The sequence below is a fragment of the Scyliorhinus canicula genome, chromosome 6 (genome assembly GCF_902713615.1).
Source record: "Scyliorhinus canicula chromosome 6, sScyCan1.1, whole genome shotgun sequence".
Classification (NCBI taxonomy): Eukaryota; Metazoa; Chordata; class Chondrichthyes; order Carcharhiniformes; family Scyliorhinidae; genus Scyliorhinus; species Scyliorhinus canicula.
This window is the reverse complement of record NC_052151.1, coordinates 112,639,337-112,661,063: the sequence shown is the minus strand read 5'-3', so window position 1 is coordinate 112,661,063 and position 21,727 is coordinate 112,639,337. Positions and strand designations below refer to the sequence as shown.

General features: G+C 50.8%; 1 protein-coding gene across 3 annotated transcripts in view; it reads left to right on the top strand.

The window, feature by feature from the left end:
* Positions 1-21,727, top strand: part of slc25a27 (solute carrier family 25 member 27) — a 44,627-nt gene that overhangs the window by 6,657 nt on the left and 16,243 nt on the right. For all 3 annotated transcript variants that reach the window (XM_038799908.1, XM_038799910.1, XM_038799907.1), the window contains 2 exons: positions 4,057-4,141; positions 20,086-20,208. In XM_038799908.1, the coding sequence (XP_038655836.1) occupies positions 4,057-4,141; positions 20,086-20,208 (208 nt within the window). The remainder of the gene's footprint in view (positions 1-4,056; positions 4,142-20,085; positions 20,209-21,727) is intronic.

Below are 21,727 nucleotides of genomic sequence, written 5' to 3'. Positions count from 1 at the left end.
AGACAGAGGTGGGGATAAAACCCGGATCCCCAGTGCCGTGAGGCAGCCACTGCGCCACCATGCCGCTTCTGTAGACACGATTGTAACGTAGGATATATGATGGCCAATTTGCACATAGCAGTCTGTCCCAAACAACAATGTGATAATGACCAACTTTTTTACTTTAGTTATGTTGATTGAGGCATAAATATTCTCAGGACATCGGGAAAATCTCCCATTCGCTATGTGATAGGAGCTATTACATCCATCTGAGAGAGAAACCTCGGGGTGAGGTTTCATCTGAAAAATGCCATATTTGACCCTTCAGGACTCCATTAGTATTGGATTGGAGTGTTGGTCTAGATTTGAGTGCTCACCTTTTATAAAAAAAAATTTAGAGTGCCCAATCATTTTATTTTTCCTATTAAGGGCCAATTTAGTGTGGCCAATCCACCAATCCTGCACATCTCTGGTTTGTGGGGGTGAAACCCATGCAGACACCGGGAGAATGTGCAAACTCCACTCAGCCAGTGACCCAGGGCCGGGATCGAACCCACGTCCTCGGCGCCGTAGGCAGCAGTGCTAACCACTGCGCCACCGTGCTGCCTGTGCTCACCTTTGAATAAATATTGAAACCACAACCTGAGCCATGGCTATTGGTAATGGTATCTCCTACACCAATTCTGCTCCTAAGACTCTCGAAACAAAACAGTGTGTATTGAAACATAGGGATGGAGTTAAAATATTTACCTGGCCAAGACCATTCCTTATAAAAATTATGTACAGTCTGCTCAATTGTGGAGTGTACCTTGACCTTTAATTTGAGAAGGAAATCTTTGAAACATTTTCCACTGCATCTACGTATATTTATTGTGTAAAAGATGCCTTTACTTTTAATTATCTTTTCACATAAACAGTAACTTGGAAATAAATGTTTTCGGCCTCATTCGCTTCCTGGTTTTTTTTTAGCTGCCATGTGGAGGACCATTTCTGGTACTCCATCAAGGCTGCTGTTGGCTCTGAGTAACTCATTCTTACCACCATGCTGGCTGATTGCATTTGCTAGGCATTGTTTGTACATGCATAGCTACAACACCTGACAACCCATCTGGATTTGGGGCGGGAGCATATAACTTATTTAAGGCTTCTCAACAATTCTAACGTTCTGCCACAGGAACGGCTGAGCTAACTTACTGCCAGTGGGGATGGTGCTTGGCCCTTGCTTTGCACCTCCTCTGGCATAGTTGCAAAATTCAGAACAGCAGACAGCAACCATACTGTGTCACAATCCATAACGGCATTGACTTCATTTAAATAAAAATACACGGTGGTGACATGATGTGAGAACGGGAGCGGCTGCGCTTTCGCGAGCTCTGGCTCTGCTCGTTTTCTAATCCTTTATTTTATCCCGGTGCACATTTCATATTTGTTTTTTCTTGGCATATATGTCTTGCGCTATGTCGCTGGAGGATCCTGATATCCTGATTGGTGTTTTTTGAAGAGGAACCAAAATAAATCCTCGTTTGATGGTGGCGGTTGGGATATGCTGATGTGAGGCCCAGCTTGCAGTGCATTATTGCTGATGAGAGCATTTTTGCTTCGGCAGGTGATGGCCGCCATTGAGAATATTGTTCTGGATGTAGGTCTCGGCTCTGAGGTGCAGGTCTTTAGAGTTCACGTTGAAGATTTGAGAGGTATCCTTGGGAGAATGGTGGAAGCAGATACGAGAGTTCTCGCACTCGAAAGAGAGCTTTCCCTGGCAAGGGCCTGCCTTTGAGACATCGGGATCATGGTGCATAATGTGTTGTTAACCCTGAGGTGTTCGGGCGTAGCGGCCGGACAAGATCTGTCTGTCTGTAAGGTCCCTGGCGAGAAGTGGGAGGCGAGTTCCTGATTGAGTTTGAAAATTGGCTGTCATGCTTTAGTAAAATCTTGGACTGGAGGCCTGGTGCATCAGGTTTGACGGAGCACAGCGTATGCGGTCTTTGAGCCCTGGCGTTGGTTGGGGCCCCGACCCCTGGCCCTATATTATCCTATCCTCAATGCTCATCGTGAGGGGTTGGAGGTGGCTGAACATGTCAGGTCATCCCCCAGCAGGGACCGATGCTGTGGGTCGCTTGAGCATCAGGGCGACAGCACGGTAGAAGTGAAGGTGCTTCGTTCGTTGGATCCTGAGAAGTGTTTGATGACCCTGCCTTAGTTTTGGGCTCCCTAAGCACCATAGATCGTGTTATAATCCTGAAATTCTTCTATAATTCTGGACGTTAGTCCCTTATGATTATGTATCGGGTTTTTATTTCTTTATTTTGAATTTAAGAATCCATACTTATCTCCTTCGATTTTTGGGCAAATTATGTATGCTGGGAAGGATTGGGTTCTCACTGACTCTTTGAGGTTGAAACTTTGTTTTTTTTTCCGTAGAGCTATTAGAATGGGAGGATCTGAATGGTGGTGCTGAAGTGGGTTTGGTTAACCCTTGGCAGGTCTGTTGAAGAGAGAGAGATGGTTTGCCATGGTACCACCCTGCCCTGTTCCAGAAGTGTGCAGGTTAGGTAGATTGGCCATGATAAATTGCCCTTAGTGTCCAAAATTGCCCTTAGTGTTGGGTGGGGTTACTGGGTTATGGGGATAGGGTGGGGTTACTGGGTTATGGGGATAGGGTGGAGTTATTGACCTTGGGTAGGGTGCTCTTTCCAAGAGCCGGTGCAGACTCGATGGGCTGAATGGCCTCCTTCTGCACTGTAAATTCTGTAAAAAATTCTAGAACACCCGGGGTTCTCTAATGGCCTGCGAGACCCCACCCTTCCCAAGGTATCATCATCCCTGGTCCACGTTTGTAGAAACCTGTGCCAAACGGCGCCCTGGCAAAGTCTTCCAGGCCCGACTGTTGACGCCAAGGCGCCGGGTGAAAGCGTCGTCCGGGTACTTAAAAGAGCCTATTGGAGTCAAGTTGACTCGCTGCACCTGGCACGGAGCCTGATTTGGGGCTTTCGTGGGATACACCCGTTGAGCCCGAAACTCCACCAGGCTCAACACGGTCACTGAATCATCCAAAATCTTTGTATAGAACACAATTTCTTTTTGTCATAAACAAGAAATATTATTTAACGAAAGATAAGAATTCAGTGAGTGATGGGATAAATCACAAGACCTCTGCCTTGCTAAATTACTGCCTCTAAAGATAAAATCTCACCACAAAGTCTGATAATGGCACTAATCAGCAAGCAGGAGGTGTATTTAAAATAAGTAGAAAAGAACTTGCATTCATATAATGCCTTTCATGACATCGGGGCACCCCAAAGTGCTTTTCAGCCAATGAAGTACTTTGGATGTTTAGTCCCCGTTAGACTGGTGAAATTTAAGATCAAACTCATTATGCAACCATGTTGGCACAGCAAATGAAATTGCTTATGCGTATTACCACTGAGTTTAGGGACCAAGGTTCAAATTCCACTTTGAACCATAGAATTTGCAGTGCAGAAGGAGGCCATTTGGCCCTTTGAATCTATACCTGCCCTTAAAAGAGCTCCCTACTTAAGGCCATGCCTTAACCCTATCCCAGTAACCCCACCTAACCTTTTTGGACACAAAGGGACAATTTAGCATAGCCAATCCACCTAACCTGCACATCTTTGGACTGTGGGAGGTACCTGGAGGAAACCCATGTAGACACGGGGAGAAAGTGCAAACTCTATACCAACTCTATACCCAGGTCCCTGGAGCTGAGGCAGCAGTGCCAACCACTGTGCCACCCCCACTGCAGTGCTGTGGGGTAGTGTCAGTGCAGGCCAGGCATCTCCTATTGGGAGAAATAAGGGAATCTCTGTTTTTGTGTCTTACAACAGTTAGTTGAAAATTGATGGAGTCATCTACCTTGTAACAGCAAGGGATGTGTAATCCAGTGAGTTCACAACAATAAGGAAATCTGATTGAGGATGGATATTTTATGATCTCGTTTAAAAAAGGCTTGATATGCAGAAAGTATAAAGCATTTTTCCTTCACTGTGTGTATTCTGAATGTAACCTTTATGTACACTGATACCTTCTACCTTTTCTTTTTGAAATGGCGTATACTAGTGTATTCTGGAGTAAGGATAGTTACCTATGAACAACTCCGTGATTCTGTACTTTGCAAGGATGAAGAAGGCTGTTTCCCACTGTGGTAAGTGTAAATTTAGTTCAAGCCTGTAATCTGTTATGTACATGCACAGGTTTGGTTTATGAGTTAATATATTAAAATTATTTAAAAGCATGCACTATTTTAAAAATTATTTTAGAAGTATAAAGAAGAAAGAAAAGGTAATAATTTTATGCTTTTTATTGTGCCTTGCTACGGCAAAATGTGGATCAATAATTGAAAAATTGTCACAGACTTTGATCTTGCTGCTGTAAGTTGGTCTAAAATAGTTACTCTATAAATGAACATTTCTGGCTCCTAAGATTGCAACTTTCCAACAAACTACTTTGGACAACCTAAAAGTGAAAATAATACAGACAAATTAACAAAAAAAACAAGGCAGGCGGCAAAACGTTTAAAATAAACAATAAATGTAACTTAGTCCGGTCATACAAATGTTGGATTGCTTGTCCCTGACAATGTGGTTCAGTAGGGGGAGGCAGAAGAAGGATCAGTTAAAATGTGCCATCTCAGGTGGAGGTGAACTGCATTCTTCCATTGTGACTATATAAAAATAAAGTGGCCATTTCAGGTGTGGGATCGAAAAAAACCCAACTTAATCTGCCCCAGCTAAACTTATAAATCTGTTCATTGACACAATGTTGGTTGTGGGAGCTTGCTGTGCAAATAAAGTCTGCCTTGTTTCCGACATTACAACGGGGACTAAACATCCAAAGTACTTCATTGACTGTAAAGCACTGTGGGGTGCCCCGATGTCATGAAAGGCATTATATGGATGCAAGTTCTTTGCTTATTTTAAATATATCTCCTGTTTGCTGATTACAGTGGCATTATCAGAATTTGTGGTGGGATTTTATTTTTGGAAGCCTGAGGCCTGGACCGAGGCCTGTTCTTGATGATATGCTGAAGGTCACTATAACTCCCTTTGACTGTGAGCAGCCTCTAGCTTCACAGCTGAAGGATATTGTTAATAAGGAATTGGCCGGGGACTTTAACATGGTCCATGCCCCGGGCTGGATCGGTCGTGTCCCAGAATGGGTAGACTCCCAGCAATGGCAAGGGAGCTGAAAGGGTTTATGGAGCAAATGTTGGCAGTGGACACCTGGAGAGCCAGACAGCCGACGGGAAAGGACTACTCGTTTTGCTCGCACGTCCATAAAGTATATTCTAGGATAGACTTCTTTGTCCTAAGCAGGGACTGTATAGGGGAGGTAAAGAACACAGAATATTCGGCAATCACTATCTCGGACCATGCCTCGCACTGGGTAGACCTGCAGGTCGGAGGGGTGAATCACCAACGCCCACAATGGAGGCCAGACGTGGGACTGTTGTCAGAGGAGGGGATCTGTGAGAGGCTTCGGAGGTGTATGCAAAACTACTTGCAGGTGAACGATACGGGGGAGGTCTCAGCAGCGACCCTGTGGGAGGCGCTGAAGGCAGTAGTGTGGGGAGAGTTGATCTCAATTGGGGCCCACAGGGCCAAGGCAGACAGGGCAGAGATGGACAGATTGGTTAGGGAAATGTGTCGGATAAATGAGGAACACGCGGAGTCCCCGGGGGGGTTTTACTCAGGGAGAGGCAGAGACTACAGGCGGAACTGGGGGCGCTATCCACGAGTAGGGCCGTGGAACAGCTTAGGAAGGCGAGCGGTGTGGTGTACGAGCATGGGGAAAAGGCTAGCAGATTGTTAACGCAGCAACTCAAGAAGAGGGAGGCGGCCAGGGAAATAGGTAGAGTGATGGATGGGGAGGGGTGCAGAGTGGAGGACCCAACAGGATTGAATAAGGTATTCCGGGACTTCTATAGCAAGCTGTACACTTCGGAGCCCCCGGAAGAACCGGAGGAGATGAAAAGGTTTTTGGACGGGTTAACATTCCCAACAGTAGGTGGGGGGGGCGAGTGGATGGGCTGGGGGCCCCGATTAGAATGGAGGAGGTATTGGGGGGCCTAAAGGCCATGTAGTCGGGGAAGTCCCCGGGGCCGGATGGATACCCAGTAGAGTTTTATAGGAAGTTCTCTGAGCTGGTGGGTCCGGTCTTGGCGAGGGTGTTTAATGAGGCAAGGGACAGAAGGACCCTGCCGCCGCCGATATCGCAGGCCACCATATCACTGATATTGAAGCGGAGTAAGGACCCGGAAGCGTGCGGGTCATACAGGCAAATCTCCCTGATCAATGTAGATGCCAAGCTCCTGGCAAAGGTCCTGGCGATTAGAATTGAGGACTGCGTACCGGAGGTGATTGGGGATGACCAAACGGGGTTTGTGAAAGGCAGGCAGCTGTCAGCCAACTTGAGAAGATTGCTCAATGTGATAATGATGCCCCCGACGGGCAAGGAGGTGGAGGTAGTGGTGGCGATGGATGCCGAGAAGGCCTTCGACCGGGTGGAGTGGGGCTATCTATGGGAGGTGCTCGGACGGTTTGGGTTCGGGGAGGGACTGGTAAATTGGATCAGACTGTTATATCAGGCCCCAAAGGCCAGCGTCAGGACAAACAGAGAAGTGTCAGAGTATTTTATTTATTTTTTTTTAAAAATAATTTTTATTGAATTTTTCAAAATACAAACATTTTAACCCCCCCTACATTTACATTTAAATTATAACAAAACAAAGTCAAACCCCCCTACTTAACAAGAAAAAAAAAAAAAAAAAAACCCCCCCCCCCCCCCCTACCCGCGCGTCCCCCCCCCCCGCCGGCGAACCGACAGTCAGACCAACTTATCATTTCTAGCAGCGTCCTCGGGCAGGCCTTGCCCGTGCCACCGCCGCTACCGTACTTCCTTCGTCGTTGTCCCCCCTCCCCCCCCCCCCTCCCGCCCTCCCCTCCCCTCCCGGGTTGCTGCTGTCATGGCCTCAGTTTCTATCTCTGATCCAAGAGGTCTAGGAAGGGTTGCCATCGCCTGGAAAACCCCTGCACCGACCCTCTCAGGGCGAATTTGATCCTTTCCAATTGGATGAAGTTTGCCATGTCGTTTAACCAGGTGTTAACACTCGGAGGCCTTTCGTCCCTCCACTGAATCAGGATCCTCCTCCGAGCCACCAAGGACGCAAAGGCTAATATTCCAGCCTCCCTCGCCTCCTGTACCCCCGGTTCCACCCCAACCCCGAAGATCGCAAGTCCCCATCCTGGCTTGACCCTGGACCCCACCACTCTCGACACCGTCCCTGCCACCCCCTTCCAGAACTCCTCCAGTGCCGGACATGCCCAAAACATATGTGCATGATTCGCAGGGCTTCCCGAACATCTAATACACCTGTCTTCACCCCCGAAAAACCGACTCATCCTTGTCCCCGTCATGTGGGCTCTATGCAGTACCTTAAATTGAATGAGACTTAGTCTCGCACATGACGACGACGAGTTGACCCTCTCCAGGGCGTCTGCCCATGTCCCGTCCTCTATCTGTTCCCCCAGCTCTAACTCCCACTTATCTTTCAGCTCCTCTACTGGTACCTCCTCCACCTCCTGCATAATCTTATAGATGTCCGAGATCTTCCCCTCCCCGACCCAGACCCCTGATAGCACCCTATCACTCACCCCCCTGTCGGGGAGCGCGGGGAACCCCGCTACCTGTCGTCTGGCAAATGCCTTCACTTGGAGGTACCTGAACGTGTTCCCCGGGGGGAGCCCAAATTTCACCTCCAGCTCTCCCAGGCTCGCAAACCTCCCCTCTATAAACAAGTCCCTCAGTTGTCTAATACCCGCCCTCTGCCAGCTCTGGAATCCCCCTCCTGTGTTTCCCGGCGCAAATCTGTGGTTCCCTCTTAGTGGTGCCCCTATCAGACCTCCCACTTCCCCCCTGTGTCGCCTCCACTGCCCCCAGATCTTGAGGGTGGCCGCCACCACCGGGCTCGTGGTATACCTCGTGGGAGGGAGCGGCCATGGTGCCGTTACCAGTGCCCCTAAGCTTATGTTGCCGCAGGACGCCCTCTCCATGCGCTTCCAGGCTGCCCCCTCCCCTTCCATCATCCACTTTCGTACCATCAATGTATTTGCCGCCCAGTAATATCCTGAAAGGTTGGGTAACGCCAGCCCTCCACTATCCCTACTCCGCTCCAAAAAGACCCTTCTAACTCTCGGGGTGCCATGTGCCCACACATACCCCATGATACTACTCGTTACCTTCTTGAAAAAGGCCCTGGGGAGGAAGATGGGCAGACACTGGAACAAAAACAAGAACCTCGGGAGGACCGTCATTTTAACTGACTGCACCCTCCCTGCCAGCGACAGCGGCACCATGTCCCACCTCTTAAACTCCTCCTCCATCTGCTCCACCAGTCTGGAAAAGTTCAACTTGTGTAGGGTCCCCCAGTTCTTTGCCACCTGCACCCCCAAATACCTAAAACTTTTAACTGCTCTTTTGAAGGGGAGCCTCCCAATTCCCTCCCCTTGGTCTCCCGGGTGTATTACAAAGACCTCACTTTTCCCCAGATTTAATTTATATCCCGAAAAGTCCCCGAACTCCGCTAGTATCCCCATTACCTCCGGCATTCCCCCCTCCGGGTCTGCCACATACAACAACAAATCATCCGCATAGAGCGAGACCCGATGTTCCTCCCCTCCCCTTGTCAGTCCTCTCCACCCCCCTGAACCCCTCAGTGCCATCGCCAACGGCTCAATCGCTAATGCAAAGAGTAAGGGAGATAGGGGACATCCCTGCCTAGTACCTCGATGGAGCCCAAAATATTCTGACCTCCTCCCGTTTGTTACCACACTTGCCATCGGAGCTGAATAGAGCAGTTTTACCCACTTGATAAATCCCTCCCCAAACCCAAACCTTTCCAACGTCTCCCACAAGTATTCCCACTCCACCCTGTCAAATGCCTTCTCCGCGTCCAGCGCTACCACTATCTCCGCCTCCCCTTCCACTGCTGGCATCATAATCACATTTAACAATCTCCGGACATTTGTGTTAAGTTGGCGTCCCTTCACGAACCCCGTCTGGTCTTCATGGACTACCCCTGGCACACAGTCCTCTATCCTGGTTGCCAGGACCTTTGCTAACAGCTTGGCATCTACATTTAAGAGGGAGATAGGCCTGTAGGACCCGCACTGGACCGGGTCCTTGTCCCGCTTCAAAATCAAGGAGATCAGGGCCTGCGACATTGTTGGAGGCAGAACCCCCCCCTCGCGCGCCTCATTGAAGGCTCGCACCAGCACTGGACCCACCAAGTCCACAAATTTCCTGTAAAACTCCACCGGGAACCCATCCGGCCCCGGCGCCTTCCCCGCCTGCATCTGGCCTATCCCTTTAATTAGCTCCTGCAGCTCTATCGGCGCCCCCAACCCTTCCACCAGCTCCTCCTGTACCTTTGGGAACCCCAATTTGTCGAGAAAGTTCTTCATTCCCCCTCTCCTCTTCGGCGGTTCAGACCTATACAATTCCCTATAGAAGTCCCTAAAGACCCTATTCACCTCTTGCCCCTTCTGCACTACATCCCCACCCCTCTCTCTCACTCCCCCAATCTCTCTGGCTGCATCTCGCTTACGAAGCTGGTGTGCCAGCATCCTGCTCGCCTTTTCCCCGTACTCATACGCCGCACCCTGCGCCCTTCTCCACTGCATTTCCGCCTTCCTAGTGGTCAGTAGGTCGAACCTGGCCTGCAAGCTACGCCGCTCCCTTAATAGCCCCTCCTCTGGCGCCGCCGCATATTTCCTATCTACTTCTAGGAGCTCCCCCACCAGCCTCTCCCTTTCCTGCCTCTCCTTCCTCTCTCTGTGTGCCCTTATGGAGATCAGCTCTCCTCTAATCACTGCTTTCAAGGCCTCCCAGACCGTCCCCACCTGCACCTCACCTGTGTCATTCGTACCCAGATAGTTCTCAATGCCCGTTCTCACCCTTCTGCACACCTCTTCGTCCGCCAACAGCCCTACATCCAGGCGCCACAACGGGCGTTGGTCCCGCGCCTCCCCCATGTCCACGTCCACCCAATGTGGTGCATGGTCCGATATCGCAATGGCCGAGTACTCCGTGTCCTGCACTCTCGGTATCAGCCCCCTGTTCAATACGAAAAAATCGATCCTAGAGTACACTCTGTGGACGTGGGAGAAAAAAGAATACTCCCTCGCCCTAGGCCTACCAAATCTCCATGGGTCTACCCCTCCCATCTGCTCCATGAACCCCCTTAACACCTCTGCCGCTGCCGGCCTCCTATTCGTCCTGGAACTCGATCTATCCAGCCCAGGGTCTAACACCGTATTAAAGTCCCCTCCCATGATCAGGCCCCCTGCCTCCAGTCCCGGGATGAGGCCCAGCAGGCGCCTCATAAAACCCGCGTCGTCCCAGTTCGGGGCATACACATTTACCAGTACCACACTCTCTCCCTGCAGCCTACCCCTCACCATCACGTACCTGCCCTCCTTGTCTGCCACCACCTCTGCCGCCACAAACGACACTCTCTTTCCCACCAAAATCGCCACCCCCCGGTTCTTGATATCCAAGCCTGAGTGGAACACCTGTCCCACCCACCCCCTTCTCAGGCGGACCTGATCTGCTACCCTCAAATGAGTCTCCTGCAGCATTGCTACATCAGCCTTCAGTCCCTTCAGGTGTGAGAAGACCCTTGATCTTTTGACCGGCCCATTCAGCCCCCTTACGTTCCACGTGATCAATCGGGTCGCAGAGCGACCCGTCCCTACTCCCTGTCGATTAGCCATGTCTTGTCCCTTGCTCGCCCCGGGTCATCCCTTCTTTTCTGACCCGCTTCCCATAGCGATGCCCCCCCCCCCCCACCCCCCCCCCCCCCGGCTCTCCCCTTCTCGTCCCTGGTCTTTCTAGCAGCAACCCGGTGTCCCCCCCCAGTCCCCCCCCCCCCTTCCCCCCCCCCCCCCCGGCTAGGACCCCCCCTAGCCGCGATGTACCCCACATCGTACTCCCGAGAGTCAGCTGGTCTCCGCTGACCCGGCTGCTCCTGCCACATTCCGACTCCTCCCGGTTCACCCCATCTGCGCCCGTGAAAGATCCCCTTAAAACCCCCGAGAAAGACCCGCATAATCAACCCGCTCCCCCCCGTCCCGTCTCCCCAACTTAACGATATAAATACAAATACCCAATGGCAACTAAATACATAAATACTTAACTACATACTTAAATAACAAAATAATTAACTAACTATCAACTAACAGTGTGCCCAACCATCACCCTCCATCAAACAGTATAAATAACCGCAGATAACCATAACCCGAAAAGAAAAAAAAGAACAAAAAACCCCCCCAAGCACCCAAAGAAAAAGGGTAAGAGGGGTAAATAACTAAGGGAAATTGGAAACGGGAAAAAACACCCCATAAGAAGCCAACGACCCACAATAGAGATTTCAACAGTACAAATATACAGAAACACCCAACAACTCGAAACCTTCAAAATATTCAGAAAAGTCAACCGTTCGAGAAAAAACACCCCAAACACTCCACGAAACTGTTACCCAGTTCCGACCTGGCCTGAAAAAGAAAAGGGCCACTTGCACAATCAAGAGTCCCCCGGCGGCTACGACCGCCGGTGCTCCCAGGTTTTAGTTCGTGTCCAACTTTTCCTCTTGTACAAAGGTCCAGGCCTCCTCTGGGGACTCGAAATAATGATGTTGGTCCTTGTAGGTGACCCACAAGCGCGCCGGTTGCAACATTCCAAATTTGATCTTTTTCGCGTGTAGCACCGCCTTTGTCCGGTTGTACCGGGCCCGCCGCTTTGCCACCTCCGCACTCCAGTCCTGGTACACCCTTACCGTCGAGTTCTGCCACTTGCTGCTTTTCTCCCTTTTAGCCCACCTCAGGACTTTCTCTCGATCACTTAGCCGCTGGAACCGCACCAGCACCGCCCTCGGGGCTCGTTTGCCCTAGGCCTCCTGGCCATGACCCGGTATGCCTCTTCCAATTCCAGGGGCGCCGGACCGGCCCCTTCCCCCATCAGGGAGCTCAACATCTCCGCCACATATCCCGGGAGATCCGACCCCTCCAGGCCTTCTTCCAGGCCCAGGATCCTCAAATTTTTCCTCCTCATCCGAGTGTCCAGCTCCTCGAAGCGGCTCTGCCACTTCATGTGGAGTGCCTCGTGCACCTCCACCTTTGCCCCGATGACTGTGGCCTCCTCCTCCCTCGCGGCCATCTCCTGCTGCAGATCTTTAATCGACGCCTCTTGGATCGCCTGGGCTCCCACCAACCTGGTGGCCGTCGCGTTCATGGACTCTAAGAGTTCCACTTTCATCTCCGTGAAAAAACGGAGGAGAGCGGCCTGCTGCTCCTCCGCCCATTTCTTCCACTCCTCCGGTGCACCGCCGGCCGCCATTTTGATTTTCTTCCCCCGCTTTTTTTGGGGAGCTGCTGCCGTTTTTCTTGCCGCTCCACTCCGGATACCGACCATAAAATCGGTCTAGCTCTCCTCAGGGGACCTTCCCCCACCGGGATTCGTTTTTTCAGCGCCGTTGGGGCCCTCCAATTGGCCCAAAAACACCTTTGTTGCAGGAGCTTCCAAATGTGCGGCTTAGCTAGTCATAGCCGCAACCGGAAGTCGTGTCAGAGTATTTTAGACTATACCGCGGGACCAGACAGGGCTGCCCGCTCTCCCCGCTGCTGTTTGCGCGGGCCATAGAGCCGCTGGCGATTGCGCTGAGAGCCGAAAAGGGATGGAAGAGGATGGTTAGGGGCGGGGTGGAACATTGGGTCTCTCTCTATGCGGACGACCTGCTCCTGTACTTGTCGGACCCATTGGCCGGGATGGAAAGTATACTGGAAACATTGAGGAAGTTCGACCAGTTCTCAGGGTACAAATTAAATATGGCCAAAAGTGAAATGTTTGTGGTGCAGGCTAGGGGACAGGAGAACAGATTGAGAGGGCTACTATTTAGGCTGGTTGAGGAAAATTTACGGTACCTGGGGATCCAGGTGGCGCGAGACTGGGGCAGGCTGCACAAGTTAAATTTGGCCAGGGTGGTGGAACAAATAGACGGAGAGTTCCGGAGATGGGATGGAGGGTGCAGACTGTAAAGATGACAATCCTCCCTAGATTCCTGTTCATTTTTCAGTGCCTCCCGATCTTTATCCCACAGTCCTTCAAAAGGGTTAACAAGATGATCATGAGCTTTGTCTGGGCGGGAAAATCCCCGCGGGTGAAGAAGGCGATGCTTGAGAGGAGCCGCAGCGAGGGAGGGTTGGCATTGCCGAGTCTGATCAACTATTACTGGGCGGCTAACATCGCTATGATAAGGAAGTGGATGGTGGGTACGGGGTCTATCTGGGAGCGGGTGGAGGCGTCTTCGTGCAGGGGCACAGCTTGGTAGCCCTGGTCACGGCTCCTCTACCGCTGCCACCGGCCAGGTGCTCCACCAGCCCGGTAGTGGTGGCGACCTTGCGGATATGGGGCCAGTGGAGGAGGCATGTAGGGGAGGTGTGGGCGTTTCCGTCTGGGCGCCAATCTGCGACAACCATCGGTTTGCCCCCGGGAGTATGGATGGGGGGTTTAGAGTATGGCGCGGGTGGGGAGGGTGGGCGATATGTTCCTGGAAGGGAGCTTTGCGAGTTTGAGGAGCTTGGAGGAGAAATTTGGTCTGGTAAGGGGAAACGATTTCAGGTACCTACAGTTGCGGGACTTTGTTCGTAGACGCCTCCCGCCAATGGGGATCCTAGACAGAATAGTCTCTAGGGGGGAAGGAGGGGAGGGTAGAGCCTCTGATATTTATAAGGTGCTCATGAAGGGGGAAGGGTCCCGGATGGAGGAACTGAAACTCAAATGGGAGGAGGAGCTAGGCGGGGAAATGGAGGACGGGCTGTGGGCAGAAGCCCTGAGTAGGGTAAATTCGACCGCGACATGTGCCAGGCTCGGCCTGATTCAATTTAAGGTCGTTCGCCGAGCCCACATGACGGTGGCTTGGATGAGCAAATTCTTTGGGGTAGAGGACAAATGCACTAGGTGCGCAGGAGGACCAGCGAACCATGTTCACATGTTTTGGGAATGCCCTAAGCTGAGGGGGTACTGGGAGGGATTTGCGGGGGTCATGTCCCAGTGCTAAAAACAAGGGTGGCGATGGGTCCAGGGGTGGCAATTTTTGGGGTTTTGGAGGACCCGGGAGTCCAGGATGAGAAAGAGGCCGATGTGTTGGCCTTTGCTTCCCTGATAGCCTGGCGACTAATATTATTGGCATGGAGGGACTTAAAGCCCCGAAGACTGAGTTGTGGCTTTCGGACATGTCGAGTTTTATAGGTATGGAAAAAATTAAGTTCACCTTGAGGGGATCTGTACAGGGTTTCGCACGAAGGTGGCAACCATTTATTGACTTCTTTGCGGGAGAGTGAGCATCGGCGGGGGGGGGTTAGAGTAGAATAGAGTAGGAGGGATAAATTGGCGGGTAGTGCCGATGGGAGAGGAGCGGGCCTGTGCAGTATGGTACGATTGAAGTATTGAGTGTACGTGGATGCTTGCACATTTTTGACTTTTTTGCTTTCTTTTTGTTGATGTCTGTAACTGTTTACAATGCCGAAAAACTACCTCAATAAAACTGTTTGTTTAAAAATAAATAAGGAATTGGCCTTGTTAGTTGTGAGAGTACTTCACAGCTGCAGTTTGTGTTTGCTGCTTTTTCCTGCTGGTCACTGTAAATGCCTGGAGGTTGCTGTTGCTGTTTCCCTCCTTTTCTGTAGTTGGAAAGAAGGGCACATTTTTCTAAGATACCTGGGTCCTGAAACACCCGCTCAGGGGTGAGTATGAGTCCAGAAGGCAATTGAGTTTGAAGCAAGGAGACGCTGCAGGACCTGCTGCGCAACATTGCTCCAAATGGGCCACCTGCTAATGCCATTAAAGAATTGCTAATGTTATTATTGCTGATATGAGTAACTGGCTTATCACCATTGGTTAAACACACTGGAAGTCAAGGATGTTCAACTTTAAGCGGCAGTGGAATATGCGGATGCCAGGATTTGGTGAGATTGGGCCATGTGGGAGGGTCGGCACAGCTCCTGGACGGAGAATGGCATTGATACATGGAGCATGTAACACATTGATGGGCAGATCATTTCTACGACAAAGCTCTGGTCATGATAACATATATCATGTGTTTTTTTTGTGAAAATGAGCTGATATAGCTTTGTATTAGTACCAATGTGGAACGGTGGCCTTTCTTTGTTGTTCAATGGTCAGTGTGATATGTGGACTGTTATGTACTTGATTTTTAAGTCTTGGTTACAGTTGGCTGTTTAATAAACAAAATACTCTCAAATGGCTTCTCATGAATGCATGTGCCATGTCTCAGATGATGATTATTGCATCGCATTTCAATCAAACTTTGAAGCCTGACAGTTTTCCTGAACTCTAGAAGCATCAGCACCATAGAGGCAGCAGCCAATCAAACACACGAAAGCTGGGTTTAAGCACTGGGAATCTCCTCGCGACCAAAGGTTAAGTGGGAGGGCACTTGAACACTGTCTCCCGAATGTTCCCAACGGGGACCTTAGGTTTGGAGCTCTTGTTGTGCCGGGTGAGTGTGCAGAGCAAGGTTCTCCAGCACAAATGGCTCGGTGAATGGCACTCTGAGAGAGGGCAGGGCACGTAAGGGTGGGGGAGGCTTGGGGGATTTGAGAGTCCCGGGGAGGAAGCCCTAATCGATTGTCAGTCTCCTTCTCCAATTCTTCATAGATATAACATATGGCTGATGTTGTCGGTCCCACAGAGCCTGCCCTTATGGTGCTGGTGGCAGCCCAGACAGCCAGACACCGGAGAAGGTGGTAGCAGCGTCGCTGGAGGCGGAACCCCATGTGCAGGGGGACACCACACACCCTGAAGATCCAGCCCCCATCGTACCGAGGAGGAATCCAGAGGAAGATGCCGGCGACAGCCCATGGCGTACAGGCGACGTTGGTCTTTCAATGAGATGATGGACAGCATGTGCCGCAGGAGGCTTCATCTCAACAACATCCTTGCGGACTTGGCATCCTGGGGAGGAGGAGGAGGACAGCTGTCCCGGTAGCCGTGATGGTCAGAGCAGCCCTGAAACTCTATGCCACCAGTTCATTCCAGGGCTCGAGCGGGGACCTGTGTAGCATTTCCCAAGCTACTACCCACAAATGTATCTGTGAGGTTAGCAGACTATGTCATCTTTGAGCTTGACCAAGCCTATCAAGGTGCCTAGGCTGCAGGATTCTCCACCATCGCCGGGTGTCCCAGGTCCACGGGGTAATTGATGGCACGCACGTCACCTTGCGCGCATCAGGGCATAGGGAGTTTCCTTCATTAACAGCAAGGGTTCCACTCCCTGAATGTTCAACTCGGCTGCAACCACTGCCACCGGATCATGCGCGTGTATATCCCGTTTCCCAAGGAGCATGCATGACAGCTACATCCTGGGACATACGGAATTCCTTGGCGTCTTCGAGGACCACCCCAGGATGACAGTTTGGCTCTTGGGGATAAGGGGTATCCGCCGAGGACCTGGCTGATGATGCCAGTTCGGAGGCCGGATAGCGAGGCGGAGACTCGATACAATGAGGCCCATGTTGCCAGAGGATGTCCCGCTTTGTGGTGGTCTGCTGGCTGTAATGACTTAGACCAGGCCTTTGAGATTGGCCAATTGGAATACGAGTTCCCTGATTAGTGGGCCAATCAGGGAACCTCTTCTTTGTATATAAAAGGTAGTGTCAGATCCTCTGTACTTCCAGTATAGACAGCAAGCTGAATGCACACGGTCATACTGATGTTGGTTCTGTTATTAAAACGGCTTCTGGTGAAGGAACTTCTGCCTCCATGGATTTATTACACTGACTCAGCAACGGGGTGATATTCTGGACGAGGAAGGGCATGCGGCCTTGCCTGAGGAGGAGGCAGACCAGGAGGGATTGGTGGACGAGCCGGGGAGGACCCGCAGGTGCAACTGGAAGATGGAGGACAGACGGCAAGGATCCAGCATGCTCTGAGGACTAGGGAGGCGCTCATCCTCGCCTGCTTCTCATAGGACGAGGCTTTCTCCATCAGCTCACCCTCCCCATCCTCTCTTTGCCCACTGCCCCACTCCCCTCTTCCCTCTACACCACCCCCCCCCCCAACCCCCAGACTATCTTGTTCCACCCTCCCAGGGTCTGTAACATCACCCCAGGGTGATGGGTCTGTGTTGGCACTGTCAACGGGTCGACAAGGGATGGGATGAAGATGCAGATTAACATGACAGAGGAGCTGCACATGTATCAGGTGTAACATGTTTCAATCGTGAATATTGGCAATTTCCAATTTCCTTAGTTCTCCCCCCCCCCCCTCGGGCCTTTCAGTAATCCTCTCTCTTCATCTTCCATGGTCTGCTGCCACACCTAGGTGTTACTCAAGGATGCAAATCGGAGGTAGAGGCAGCATGCTGATTTCCGTGCCCTGTGGCCTTTGATGCCCTTAGCGGACGTCCCCACCTGATGTACATCAGCAACTGCGTGGTGCTCACCAGATTATGCCCAGAAGTCTATCCATTAATGTCACCCACCGAGGTGTGCGTAACTGCACTGGTGTAAGATGGGGGTAATAGTTGTAACACTTCGATGGTGGTCTCCTCAGACCTCTCCTGAGGTGATCTTTAGAGGAGGTTGGCGCCGGGTGGCCTGGCCCTATCAGATGGAGATCCTGCGAGAGAATATACCCGGGGTCACTGAGAGGGAAGAGTCATTTTGGCTGGCATGAACAACTTACTTGAGACAGGTGATCTGAATGAAGGAGCAGCGTTCCCTCACCTGCCTGGTGGAGGCCAATCTTCAGACTGCTTTCTCCTTGGACAACCCCACAATCTCCAGAGCCCGTTCCTCATAGGGGGTGAGGACTTGGATCTCTGGTACTCCGCACCCCCTTCTTGGCCCTTTCCTGGTTATTACGGGCTATCTTCTCCTGTGAGGACAAAGTGAGAACACTGTGAGAACACTATGAACCTTGCGCTTGATGGATTAGCGGGTCGATAGCAGGTGGCATGTGTGGGCACCGCAGTGGGACATGAAGGGGTTCTGTTAGTGGGTGAGGAACAAACATGAAGATCTGATGTGGGGCAGGTGCAAGGTGACAGCCAGTGATTTGTGGAGGGGCGGGGGGCATAGGTTTGGAAGTTTGAGATGTGGCAGGCGGAACTGGCGCCAGGAGAGAGGTGGCAGCCTTGCAGCTTGGTGGAGGTCATTGTCCTACCAACATCGGAAACTAGCCCTTCTAACAGCCATTGCCACTGGCTTGCAGGTGGTATTGGTGACCCTGCTGCTGGCTCTCTGACCTCCTCGGGGGTACAGGGTGCCCCGCCAATCACGCACAAAACTGACACTTGAAATGTCTCCGTTAAATCACACCCTATGTGTTCCACTCCAACAGCGCCGCTCCCAATGACCCCGGGGAAATACTCAGGGAGTCCGGTAATAATAGCTTCATTGAGAATTTGGCGGCAGTTTTGCCAACACTTCGGGTTGGGGGCAGGGTCGAGCGACATACCGATTCGAGGGAACCACAGATTTGAGCCAGGGAAGTGAGATGGAAATTTTCGGAAATGGGAGGAGAAGGGGATTAAGATACTTTAAGATTTGTTTCTTGGGGGTCGCTTTGCAGGTTTGAAGGAGCTGGAAGCGAAGTATGAGCTGGGGCATGGAGAAATGTTTAGATACATGCAGGTTCGAGACTTTGCCAGGAAGGAGATACAGAGCTTCCCGGTGGAGCTGACCTCCACATTGCTGGAGGAGGTGCTGACGATAGGGGGACTGGAGAAGGGGGTAGTGTCAGTGGTTTACAGAACTATTTTGGATGAGGAGAAGGCACCACTGGAAGGGATCAAAGCAAAGTGGGAGGAAGAGTTTGGAGAGAGTATGGAGGAGGGGTTTTGGTGTGAGGTGCTCCGGAGGGTGAAAGCCTCCCCCTCTTGCGCGAGGTTGGGGCTGATACAGTTGAAGGTGATATATAGAGCACCTCTCACGAGGGCGAGGATGAGCTAATTCTTTGAAGGGGTAGAAGATGTGTGCGAAAATTGCGGGGTTGGGGGGGGGGGGGCGCAAATCATGTTCCTATGTTTTGTTCCTGTCCAAAGCTGGAGGATTACTGGAAGGAGGTCTTTAGGGTAATTTCCAAGGTGGTGCATGTGAAATTGGACCTGGGACCTCGGGAAGCCATATTCGGACCAGCCAGGGTTGGAAACAGGTGCAGACGCAGATGTTGTAGTCTTCGCCTCGTTGATCACTAAGGCGGATCCTGTTGGGATGGAGAATAACCGGTCCACCCTGTGCCTTGGCGTTGCGGGGGGGGGAAGAGACCTGTTGGAATTCTTGACTCTCGAGAAGGTTAAGATTGAATTGAGGGGAAGGATGGAGGGGTTCTATAATTCATGGCCGTTATTCATTATGCACTTTCAAGAATTGGATAACATCGAACATTAATGGGTGGAGAGGTTGGGGGGAGGGGGACTGTGGGTGGAGAGGTTGGGGGGAGGGGGACTGTGGGTGGAGAGGTTGGGGGGAGGGGGACTGTGGGTGGAGAGGTTGGGGGGAGGGGGACTGTGGGTGGAGAGGTTGGGGGGAGGGGGACTGTATGTGTTAATGGTGACTATGGGTGATTCCTGATTCCTTTTTGTTATTTGTTTATATTAACATGCGGGCAGTTGTTTGGGGTCGGTAGGAGGAATGGGATTGTTGTTGATATGGGGATTAACATTTTATTCGTTACTGTTTATTGTGAAATGAATTGAAATTGTCTTATTGTCACAAGTAGCCTGTTTGGGGAGGCTGTTTATTGTTGGTCGGTGCAAATGTGGGCGAAAATATGAAAAAGGAGGAGAATAAAAATATATTTTTAAAAATGTGTTCCACTCGTTATTTTTATATATAATTTTTACATAATAATTGATCGTTGACATCCTTTGGAATGGTGATAGTACAGATTAGGCTAGCCTAGTTGATGGAGCAAGGAAACTAAATTCTCAAGGAAGGGATACAAATGAAAAATAATTTGAAGATCAAGAATATTAAACGCCAACAATATGTGTTGTCCATTTTTGGCCAGGAAAGCTGTGATAGGAGGAATGGTGGCTGGTGGTCTTGGTCAGTTTTTTGCGAGCCCAGCAGATCTGATCAAAGTCCAGATGCAAATGGAAGGGAGGAGAAGGCTTGAAGGAAAACCGCCGAGGTGAGGGAAATATCTGACATTTATATTTATGTTTATGTGATCTGCATCTGAATTTTGGAAAATAACTTTTAATCAGATATCCTGTAGTTCAGGACATGGGAACAGAGGCCGCTCATTTAAGTCTGAGATGAAGAGGAATTTCCTTTCTCAGAGGGTAGTGAATCTGTGGAATTCTTTACCGCAGAGGGGTGTTAAGTATGTCCAAGGCTGGGCAGCATGGTGGCGCAGTGGTTAGCATTGCTGCCTCATGACGCCGAGGTCCCAGGTTCGATCCGGGCTCTGGGTCACTGTCCGTGTGGAGTTTGCACATCCTCCCCGTGTTTGTGTGGGTTTCACCCCCACAACCCAAAGATGTGTAGGGTAGGTGGATTGGCCACGCTAAATTGCCCCTTAATTGGGAAAAAATAATAATTGGGTACTCTAAATTTATAAAAAAAGAAAAAAGAATTTCCTTTCTCAGACGGTAGTGAATCTGTGGAATTCTTTACTGCAGAGGGTTGTGGACGCTGGGCTGAACAAACAAGGCCGGAATTCTTCGGCTGTTCGCTGGTGGTGGGACTCTGGTTCCGCCAGCAGCACATCCCCACCTGCGGGTTTCCCAGCGGCATGGGGTGGTGTCAATGGAAATTCCCATTGACAGCGGCGGGAACAGAAGGATTAGATTCTGTCCCAATCGGGGCAAGATAATTGAGCCACATGTGCAGAGGAGAACATGTCGTCATCAAAACAGTTCAGTTTTGAGTATTTCATGACTTATGTTTGTTACAACCGGCCCCAGATGAGGTTCCCTAAAAGGTGTTGATCTGGGCATGACTCCTCGGTTTGTCACTGTCTGGCTAGCTGGGATACCCCCCTAGATTATACAAACCCTGGTGAGGTGGAATGACTCTATTTAAAAATTCATTTATGGGATTTGGGCGTCGCTGGTTAGGCCAGCATTTATTGCCTATCCCCAGTTACCCTTCAGAAGGTGGTGGTGAAGGTGTTGCCTTCCAGAACTGCTGCAGTCCCTGAGGGGTAGGTGAGGATCGGGAGCGAGTTCCAGGATGTTAGATTTCCAGAAAGCCTTTGACAAGGTGCTGCATAGGAGACTGTTAAATACGTTAAGAGCCCATGGTGTTAAGGGTGAGATCCTGACATGGATAGAGGAGTGGCTGACTGGCAGAAGGCAAAGAATGGGGATAAAGGGGTATTTTTCAGGATGGCAGCCGGTGACTAGTGGTGTGCCTCGGGTCTGTGCTGGGACCACAACTTTTTACAATATACATTAATGATCTGGAAGAAGGTACTGAAGGCACTGTTGCTAAGTTTGCAGATGATACAAAGATCTGTAGAGGGACAGATAGTATTGAGGAAGCAAGGGACTGCAGAAGGACTTGGTCAAGCTAGGAGAGTGGGCAAAGAAGTGGCAAATGAAATACAATGTGGAAAAGTGTGAGGTTATGCACTTTGGAAGGAGGAATTTAGGCATAAACTATTTTCTAAATGGGGCAATGCTTCAGAAAGCAGAAGCACAAAG